The 10,730-nt window shown below is 49.3% G+C and overlaps 1 protein-coding gene across 1 annotated transcript; it reads left to right on the top strand.

Annotated features, from left to right (window-relative positions):
* The first annotated feature begins 767 nt into the window (after positions 1 to 767).
* Positions 768 to 10,310, top strand: LOC126530374 (uncharacterized). The gene is made up of 2 exons (XM_050177680.3): positions 768 to 1,164; positions 9,354 to 10,310. The coding sequence occupies exons 1-2, from the start codon at positions 859 to 861 to the stop codon at positions 9,756 to 9,758; spliced, it is 711 nt and encodes a 236-aa protein (XP_050033637.1). The 5' UTR covers positions 768 to 858; the 3' UTR covers positions 9,759 to 10,310.
* Positions 10,311 to 10,730: the final 420 nt, after the last annotated feature.

The following is a 10,730-nucleotide window of genomic DNA, read 5'->3' as shown; positions in this document are numbered from 1 at the left end:
GAGACAAAAGTACAAGCCTTCTATGAAAGAATAACTTCGTCTTCCTCCCGTGCTTTTCCAAAAATCCATGCAATGTATCGACACAAGATAAGATTTACTATAAGGTTTAGGTCTAAGATATTCAAGCACATTACATTGAAGAAATCAATAGTGATTTCGACAGTAGGCAATGGCTCATATGGGAGATTTTCTTCCACGTTCCCGGCTCTGAAAGCACTTTTATTTTTCACGGCAGTTGCCAGTAAATACCGCTGCACAATAACAACAAACCTTTCTGAATAGGTTCAGCAGATAATCTTCAGCGTTACGCAATGGAATAACTTCTGTATTAATCTTCTTGCAGAACCATGTATCCCTTACCTCAGCAAACTTTGGAAGCATGTTATTGGCAATAGTTTTTTCATAAATATGTAATGGTAAGTGACTATGACTAAGAAAGTAACTAGTCGTAATATTTTACAAGAAAATCTGGCCTGAGCGACGCATCTCGGATACTCGGAGTGGAATGATATCAGTTCGAGAGCTTATAATATGCAGGATACCAGTGCGACAGCATTATCACCCGAATAGGCGTACCTCTCGGTGCTCGTCATTCACGCGCTTCGTATCGAAAGTTAATAGTGGCAACTGGATGACCTGAAGCGATTACTTGAAGGAAATATTTTTTTGTAAGCGTGTCACTTCAAGTATACACTGCCGGTGCGTCCTACGCTGCTGCCACCGCCACCGCTCCCACGCCCATCTTATCTTACCACGTTATCACACGCCACGTGATCACAAAGAAACGCCAGCTTTTGCAAAGCGCAGTGGCTCAGTGTCCAGTGAAGCCTTGGCATTGCCTCCCTTCCGCTACCACTGATGGCCGCCACGCGTGATGTCGGACGCCGAGCTCTGCACCGAATGACCGGCTCGGTCAGCGGCGTCAATTGGCGCCCGACGCTTTTCGAGGACGAGGTGACGTTGAATCGTTACGCCTGCTGTATCTGTTACGTTCTTCCAAGCACGACGTTCGTGCTTCCCTGTTCGCACGGCTTGTGCAAAAAGTGCTGTGCTGGCTGTGTCATCGAAGATGGCGGAAGCGTCTGTCCCCTGGACGGAGAGTCGTTCTGCGAGGCCGAGTGCCAGGAGTTGCAGCTTCCAGCTAGGAAGAAGCGGGGCCTTAAGGTGAGTGCCCTCCATCTGTCGTCTCCTTAGCAACGGGGGCAAGTCTGAAGACTGTTCTGTTAAGAGCTTTCGCGTTGTGGTCAAGCGCGACTCTCCTGAGCCGCTGTAACCGGAAACAGACAAAAAAGAGAAGACAGCAAGGTTAACCAAGGTCACGCCTTGTTGACTACCCTGCACCTGGGGCGCGGTAAACGCGTACAAGAAAAGAAGATAAGAAAAAGACGTGGTTAGAGTTAGCTACTAGCAGAGAATGTTTGCTTCTGACCGTCACGGGCCTTCCTATAGTCCAGTTGCCTTGACAAAGTGCAACGGGGCTTCATTAGCTTTATGAATTGGTAGTGGTAGTGTTCTGCCTTATCGCTTTGTTCGTTGCGTACATGTAAGCGCACATGTCAACCTATTTTATGCCGGCTCCCAGCTGCAACGCTCGGCCTTGAAGGTAGGAGGATCAATAAATATGTACACACGTGCATGCTTCCTCCACGGCTCGCTGATTCGCATGCCTTTCGCCTACTACTCAGTGCTTAAGTCAGTTATTCTGACGTATTCGCACAGAAGCTCATGATGCAGGTCTGCCGCGCCAACGTTTAGAAAGCACTCTCATGTAGCGCAAAACGATTCAGGAACTTGAAAGTGTATGTCGCAAGATTTTTTTGTGAGCGCCGTGAGTGCCGCTTGCCTGCTCGAGCATCGCACAGTACAGTACCTTCGGCCAAGGTACCACTAGCTTTCCTTTGAGAGCGTCTGTCATCTAAATGGCTCATACTAGATCGCTGAAGAAATTGTTGAGCATCGAAGCATTGGCAGTGGCACACAAGGTGCTTTTCATGCTGGGAAAACTGTGCAATATTTTGGCACTTTCTTTACCCCGAATTCATACACACTTGCTCAGCTGTGTTGTCGGGCATAACGCTATGGTCAGTGAGGAGCGCATAAAGAACTCATCTCGACCAGTTAGTTTTTTCAATGAAATTCAGTTTTGAGTTAACAGATGGGTTTAATGCCCATGCGTACGACAATAAATCTGAACGACTATAATACTTATCGAAACAGTACTTAAGTCTGTAAGCTGAGCGCTCTAGCGTGCTTTAAGTCGAGAGTCCTGACCACTAGTCCACGTCGGCATTCTACTGCGATAAGCCACAATAAGATGGTTGAGTGAGCCGGGTGTGTTCGTCTTGAAGCTGCGCACAGCGATGCGCCGTGGGAAAGAAAGCTCTTCGACGCGATTAGGCAAGGGATGAAGGGTGTCCCGTTGTGAAAATGTCGAAGCATATGATGCCTGTAGTGAGTTCGGAATATCTTTATTGGTAGAAATTGTACCCTAAAAATTCATCGTTGTGGCTTAGCCAATGTGACGTTGCTCTTCTGAGCTCGCGGCTGCTGCCTCGATTCTGGCCGCGTTTAAAAGGGGAGAGAGAAAGAGAGGGAGAACAACTTTATTGAAAATGCCTGCAGAATCGGTTAGGCTCCCTCCACGCAGGGAAGACAAGCTTTTACCGCGACGTGGCCACTACGTCAGTCTCGTGCGTTGTGCTCCTCGAGGTCTTGGTTGCTCGCTACTTCCGCCGGTCTGAGAGGGCCGCCGCCCCTTTCCTGGGCGTGCTGCCCCCCTTCTCGGTTTCACGCGGTCGCTGCCTCTCTAGAGCTGCCGCAACCTGCTGGACGGCCTTGAGTTGTGTCTCTTGATCATAGCTCCTCGTTGCAGCCTCTAGCTATGGCGGGATCGTCGTCTTTTCGCTGGCTTCTCGCGGATTTACGCTACAGTCCCAAAGGATGTGAGCCGCGGTGGCTCTCTCCTTCGCGCACAGTCTACACACGTCACTCGCGTACACGCTCGGACACACGTGCTTAGCTAGCACCGGCGTGAGCAGGGACCCCGTCTGTAACTGTTTGTATAACACTGCCTCCTTCCCGGTAAGCCCCAGGTGAGGTGGCGACATAGTCTGTTTGCTCAGTCTGTACCACTTCACTATTTCGTTGGAGTTGGTCATCTTGTCCTTGGCACTGCACCGCGACCAACACTCCGAGTCGGCCGTGCTTGCAGCTGCGCGGTTGGTTAGTCCTCGCGCGGCCGAGTTGGCAGTCTTTGTGGTTCACGTTCCCGCCTTCCGACACGTCACTACCCATGTGGGCCGGAAACCACTTGATCACCACAGCACTTTTGCGTCCGATTTCTTCGGCCTTGCGCAGTATGCGCGCGGCCTCACTGCATACCTTACCCTTGCCGTAGTTCTTCACTGCCGTTCTAGAGTCACACAACACTGTAGTGCATCCGGGGTCGGAGACGGTCAAGGTGATGGCCACCTCCTCCGCCCGGTGCACCTCTCGAGTCCGGACGCTCGCCGCGGTTTTCGTTGCACCCGTCGATGCCCCGACAGCCACCGCCGCGTATGCGTTGCTGCTCCCTCGATACTCCGCCGCGTCCACGTAGACGGCGCCTTCTCTGGCGTGGAGGTCCACGAGAGCCCTGGCCCTCGCCAACCTCCGCTCCTTGTTGTGCTCGGGGTTCACGTTCCTCGGGATCGGGCAGACCCTGAGCTTTCTTTTGATGCTCTCCGGTATAGGTACGTCTTTCTGCTGCTTGCCTTCCCTCGGCTCGAGGCCAAGGTTCCGCAGTATCTGTGTTCCGGTTCTCGTTTCAGAGACGCTCGAGTTGCGCCGTTCTCTGTGCTTCGGCTATTTCGTCCAGCGTGTTGTGGACTCCCAGCGCCATGAATTTTCGGTGCTCGTGCTCCCGAAGAGACCGAGTGCCGCCTTATACGCCTTGCGTATGGTGTCGTCTATTTTGTTGCGTTCGCTCGGCCTACAGTTGTGGAAGGCGGCCACGTACGTTATGTGGCCAACTGTGAAGGATTGAACGAGCCTAGTGAGGCCCTCCTCCTTCATCCCCGCTCTTCTATTAGACACCCTCTTGATGAGTCTCATTGCCGCGGCCGCTTTGCCCGCGAGCTTGTTGGCCGTTTCACCGTTGGCTCGGTCTTGCTGGATGAGCAGCCCGAGCACTCGAATCTTCTCGACCTCCGGTATTACTTGTCCTCCCGCTGTCTTGACCGTGATCTTTGGATGCTCGTACTTGACTTCCATATTCTTTCTTTTCCTGCCCGCTCCTGCCCGTGGTATCACCAGCAGTTCTGACTTGGCCCGAGAGCAAACGAGTCCAGACCCGCCCAGCTGTTCCTCGATGGCGTTGACCGCTTCTTACAGCGTTGTCTCGATGTGTCCGTCGCTTCCTGCCGGTACCCATAGCGTAACGTCGTCGGCGTAGATGGTGTGCCCGACTCCCGCTACTCTTTCTAGCCGTCAAAGGGGCGAAGCGCCAAAACGCTCTTCGGTTTGGATGAACTTTAAAGAACCCCAGGTAGAAAAAATTGTTCCACAGCTACGCTGTGCCTCATGTACCAGATTCTGGATTTAGCATTTATAACCGCACAATGTTTGTGGCCACAAAGACGAGCAACACTCGAATCGCAACGCTGGCGGCGAGCAGAATGGCCGGCGGTCGTCAAGGTTGAACTGACGGGTAAAATCTACACGCTATTTACGCATGCATCGCGGTGCACTTCCGAGTAATCATTCGCGTGCGTTTTAGAAACTGCGACACTATTCGTGTCGCGCAAGCAATTTTGTGAGACAGGACACCTTCACCACAAAATTGATGGCAGCATTCAAATAAGCAATTGGAACGCAATTCAACGTCTAGTTGGAAGTAAATGAAAAGCAATGTCTTCCTGCCAGAGTTGGGAGTGAGAATGGGGGTGTATGATCCAAGGTCAATTCACATGGTCGCGAAGGCCAGGCTGAAATGTGGTTCCAAACCATTGAGGAGCGAAAGCAGGTAGTGCGATTCAAGTGCGACTACATGTCGCGGGGCAAAGCACTGGTTCATGAAAATAATGCGTAGTTAACGTCAGCAGTGGAGCAATAATTACAACGTCAGCCATAATTAGGAGCAAGCAACTGTGCAGGTTTTCTGTAGTTTGCTCTGCCAAGATTGTAACAGTGCAATGTCAACTCTTATTCGTTGCCATACAAAATGTCGATATACCGGGTGTCCCAACTATAATGCACAAAGATAAACATGCAAATGCCACGTAGCTGGATAGAGCCAACGAAATATTGTTTGCATCCGATTGGAGCTACTCAGAATATTTTTTTTGTATTCCGCCTAACTACATGTTTAGTATTATTCAACTTCCCAAGTATACTTAGATTCAAAGTGTAAATAAGAAAATTGTAGAGCAACATGAAAAACTAGCGATATAGCTTTGTTGCTAAATACGGGCTACATAAGTGTTCTTTTTTTCGAGCGTGAAAGGAGCCCGCGAATACACAAATTGCCACACAATTCGCAGCTCGAGGCACTTGGGGTGTATTCACGGGATTCTTTCAGCCTCGGAAAAGCCCTCTTGTGCAGCAGGTATTGAGCAACTCAAAGCTTGGTTGGGAGTTTTTCATGTTCTTTTACAATTATCTCATTGACATTTCTCATTGATAAGTTGATTCATTAAGACTAAGTATGTAATTAGGTGGAAGGCAAAAGATATATCTCCAAGCGACGGCCAACATTACCTTCGTTCTGTCCAGCTACGTGGCATTTGCATATTTTTAATGCTTGGCTCCAGTTACGTGGGGGCTATATATGATATGGGTGAGGGCTATATATGATATGGGTGAGGGCTATGTATAGATGTGGGTGTATTCGTAATGGATTGTGACGCGACGTTGTGGCGAGTGTTTTCATTTACGCGTCATTTGTACTGCTTCCTCTCTCTATGCGATGTCAGCTGACGCAGCAGACGACTTGGCGCAACAAGCCACGAACGACACACGTTTATTTTTTTCCACCCAGAAGTTGGCCCCTCGAATTGTAGATGGCGCTGCCATGCCTCCACAAGGTTGTCTCACTTGTTTATTCTTTTTTCTTTTCTTTTTTGCCATAGCTAAGACACTGGACAATATAAGAGCTTGGTGGCGCAACCCACCACCCCGTTCTAAAGGGGACGCTCATAGCATCCATCCATCCATACATTAGGAGCTATAGGAGCTTCGCTATCATCCGTACAGTCACCCGCAAAAGTTTACGGGGCACTGGTTTTACGGCAAATGTGGATTTCTTCTCTGTTAAGGTGTAGCGCTTTCTAATTTAATGGATCAGTGTAGTTCGCAAGAACTGCTACTGATCAAAGCTTTTGATGAGAGGCTACGTGCACAGGCGTCGCGGAAATTTGGCTCTTTGGCAAATCTCGCGTCTCGTAAACTTTTGCGGGTGACTGTACATACATATACGTTGTATGAAGTGTATAACGTATTGTGACAGACGTGCAGGAGCGACAACCTTTGATTGACGCTGCCTAGAGGTTGAGTCTCTTTCGAACATTTTTCAGTCCACGCCCAGCCGACGTCTGGCATCCTCTGCACGTTTCTTATTCCGCTCTTCAAAGTTCGCTTGGTTGAGCAATTTGATGAGGGGGGGCATAGCAACGCGAGGGCCGAGTAGCAAGCCAGCAAGCTTCGGTCTGATGCATTGCCGCGGCCACGATGTAGTGGAATATTACCGGTGCGCGAGCGGCGACGTAGCGCTACAAGATGTACTAAGTCACTGCGTAACAGCACTCTTGTCATCTGACTTATTTAGTGATGGGAGTCGGAAGAGCATTGGTCTTTAGACTAAACTATTCGCGACTGCAAATAGACTGTAATATCTCAGGAATTGGCCCATGGAAAAAGCTAGCGTTAGAAACAGATACCACTTACGGAAAAGTCGCAGTAATTCGCGAAGGAGGACATTGTCTTCAAAATTTCGAATACAGGAGGCGCAACATGCATCACGGATAACTGGACCGGTCACCGACGAAAAGTAAAATATGCGTCGCAATGCGCCATTTGAATGGCAACGTCCTGATGCTGCAAACAAGACATGAACGCAATACAAGGGCATAAATTTAACAAACGAATAAGAATTTGTTTCACAGTATGCATGCAAAGAACGACTTAAAGCACACTACACGCGGATGACTTCTGCATGGCCATGCGCAGCGCTGCTGTGACTGCGAAACACCATCGGCCACGACTCCGTAGTGCACCCGCCGTGGTTGCTCAGTGGCACGAGGCACGAGGTCGCGGGATCGAATCCCGGCTACGGCGGCTGCATTTCGATGGGGGCGAAATGCGAAAAACACCCGTGTGCTTAGATTTAGGTGCACGTTAAAGAACCCCAGGTGGTCTAAATTTCCGGAGTGCTCCACTACGGCGTGCCTCATAATCAGTAAGTGGTTTTGGCACGTAAAACCCCATAATTTTTAACTCCGTAGTGCAGTCTGCCAAGACGTCGAAGTATCGTGTAGGGCCCAAAATAGGGTCACAAAAGTTTGTCGTGAAGCCCACTACGGCCTCTTATAATCCGGGCAGGTTCAAATGGCTGGTATTCCACGTAGCGCCGTCGAAGATTGTCAGGAGTCGGTTCTCTCATGTTTCTCGCAGATGGGCGAGCTGTCGGGCTTCTTTAGCACGCCGGTTGTATAGGCGGTGACGTCGAGATTTCCTTAATCGTTGATGTTCGGTAGTATGGAGTGAAGCAAAGTGGCAGGACTTCATCCCTAAACCAGCTTTCACGGGGCCATCAATGTTTCTTGCACACCTGTATTTATAGAGAAACGTTATGTGCCGAAAGGCGGCGTTTTGAGCTTGTGCTGGAGAAGCATTGCCAGCATGTCGGCCAGGGTTTTGTTTAGCCATCGCATAAGACCGTTCGTCTGCGAGTGGTAGGCGCTTGTCCTGGGTTTGCTTGTTCGCCTTAATTTCAGTATTGCATGATTCGCTCCACTTAAAAGCCTTTCCCCTTTCGGAGGTCAAGAATTCTGGGGCACCATGATTCAGGAGGATGTTCTTGACGAAGAATCTCGTCTCGAACCATCTTTGCAGCACAACCTTCGGGCCGCACAATCTTTGGGCGGCCCTTCCGTTCCAGGGAGGTGATCGGTACTCGGTAGCCGTTACGATCCACCTATTTCGTGTTCATTCCAGAAAGGCTCCCAGAAAGGCGGTTAGATTGGCCGAAGGAGTCCCGAGGAACTTGTCGGTGGCATCTTGCGTCATTCAGACTCCTCATGTCTTGGCGTATATTACTCTTATTACGTATATTACGTATGTTACTGACGCCGTTGGTCAGTAACACGTTTCTCCTGTGTCAGCGAGAGTGCACGGGATCATAATCGGAGACCCGTCGTCGGATCGTCTTAGAGGGCGTGTAAATTCTCTGGGCATAGTGCTGAGGTCTGAATAACAAGGTATAGTTTGCGTGGACGGATGAATGGTTCTCTTTGCGAGGACTCGGTTGTGCATTGAAAATGAATATAAATCGGCCTTAAAACATCCTCGGAACGAACCTGATGTTGCCTTTTAAGTGCTGGAAGAGAGTTAGTTCGGGGCCTGCTTGGAGCTGTTAGGGGAAGTAGCCGACGTTTATAGTTTTAAGGCATCGTAGTCCCGCTTTTATTGCGTTGGCGGGTTCTATAGCGACTACGGACAAGCGGTGGGCATCATAATGTTACCGCCTGGGCTTATTTGTCATGGTAATGTCGAATTCCGGTAGTGTGTGGCTCCACTGTGCGGTAGGGCCTGAAGGACCTTTCAATTTACCAACTACTACATGCGGTCTGCTCTCTTAGAAGTTTGAAACGCCTAGCGGATCAACAAGACTGGAATTTTGCCATAGCCTAAACTATGCAGACTGGTGGCTAACCGGGCTCGTTGGCACGAACACGTACATCAGCAAACAGCGCAAGCATGGAACGCGGAAAATGGATATTTCTACACGTTAGCAAACAATTGAATAAATTAGGAATGCATGTTTATATGCAGATCGGAGATGTTGGTTGGAATCTGTCAGGTGAAGCTTTTGTGAAGTACTTGGCCATGCATGCGATAAATCTAAACTCGATGCGCTTAATGTGTTTGTTTGCTTACCGCACATTTTAGAGCTTTACTTTGTTGAAAAATTAGGTCGGTCAATCTATGCTGAAACTTATTCATGTACGGCATGGAAGCTTGCGGCAGTTATGTTGCTTGATAAAGTGTAGGCGGATTATCAGATGTTAGAAGTGTAGAGTTCTGAAGATTGCTTTTCTTAACATGAAAATTTATCGCCATCCCCTACTCCCTCTTCCCCTTATTTTTCATTCTCTCAGGCCTACTGCTGGAATAAGCCATACGGCTGCGATTTCGTCGGCCCTCTGGTGGCGGTGCTGCACCACTACGAGGAAGATTGCACCTTTCACACGTTCCAGTGTCAACAGTGCGGCGAGAATATCATGATAGATGTGTTGGCTGCTCACTACATGGGTCGGTGCAGCAACATATCCTCAAGTGCGGCAATCGACGAAGTTCCTGGACAGGATGACACTTCCGTCGCCAGCCATGACGTCACCGTGGTTCGGCACGAAGCCGACGAGCAATTGCTGTGTACGTATGAAGAAGACAGGATAACCGCGCTTCAGCGCTCGATCGACACACTGACGGTACTGGCCACAAACATAGACGCAAGGCTCGACGAGACAGAGGAGCAGCTTGAGAAGCTGGAAATGAAGAGTTAGCTGCCAGCCTTGTGACTGTAATTGACGTGGCGCCACCCGCCGATATATCTTCTATGACAACCGGCTTTGCCTTGCAACTGCAGCACCACGCGTTTATTTTGTTCTTGGAATAAGTTTCCGGGCTACTAGTAGGTGAGGCCACAGCCAGAGCATGTCCTGGTGTTCTAGAGAAGCAGTGGCGGTAGGTGATGACGAACATCCTTCGGGATTGCAATGATTTTACGCGATTCGTTGCCGCCTCAATGGAGCGCATAGTCTCCCTCATATAGGCGTATTACGCAAAGGATTGTTATCCAAGCCGGAGGAGATCCATTGAAATCGCCACACGTGACTTACGGAAGACACCAGACTTCGTTCGTCGTGCACCGACGCTTCTGCGACTCGTGGAGTGTCATGCGAACTGTCGCCACTCGATTTGTCGATGGATTGCGAGCCTTTCGTAGTCGCCTTTTTTATCTCATTGTTTTACTTTTCACAATCACTCACAGCATACAGAGACTACGCTGGCTGTTTGTCGGAAGCTCTGTGAACGAATAAAGAACTTGCTGATTACTCTTTTGATTAGTCGCACGCAGCCAACATAACGAAGAAAGCTCGCATACATAGACACACGTAGGGGGTGCCCCAGTTATCTAAGACCAAGATTTAAAGAAAAGAACCAAGAGATCTTGACAAACTGTAGCGACTGCATAGTATCGGCAGTCGTGTGTACTTAGAGCCAATATTTTTTCATCACGAGGTATTAATTGCCTTTAATTAGCGAACTTTTTAATGATTGCTTGAATCGCAAACATGCAAATTACAGAGTTGTTGGGAAGCTGAAATAACTCGCGAATCAAGCAAGTGTGCCTGTCTTTTTTCAAGAAAAAAACAAACAAAAGCCCTTGAAATATGAATAAGATGAAATCGATGGGCACTCGCGCGCCGCTTCTCAAACGCCTCCAAGCGACCCTTGAAAGATATGGGCTGCAT

The sequence above is a fragment of the Dermacentor andersoni genome, chromosome 4 (assembly GCF_023375885.2).
Source record: "Dermacentor andersoni chromosome 4, qqDerAnde1_hic_scaffold, whole genome shotgun sequence".
Lineage (NCBI taxonomy): Eukaryota > Metazoa > Arthropoda > Arachnida > Ixodida > Ixodidae > Dermacentor > Dermacentor andersoni.
Note: the sequence above shows the minus strand (reverse complement) of the source record. Positions and strands in the feature narration are given on the sequence as shown.

Coding starts and splice junctions, on each gene's coding strand:
- LOC126530374 (XM_050177680.3), top strand. CDS start 859: ATGGCCGCCACGCGTGATGTCGGACGCCGAGCTCTGCACCGAATGACC. Junction 1,165..9,353: donor GGAAGAAGCGGGGCCTTAAG/GTGAGTGCCCTC, acceptor TCATTCTCTCAG/GCCTACTGCTGGAATAAGCC.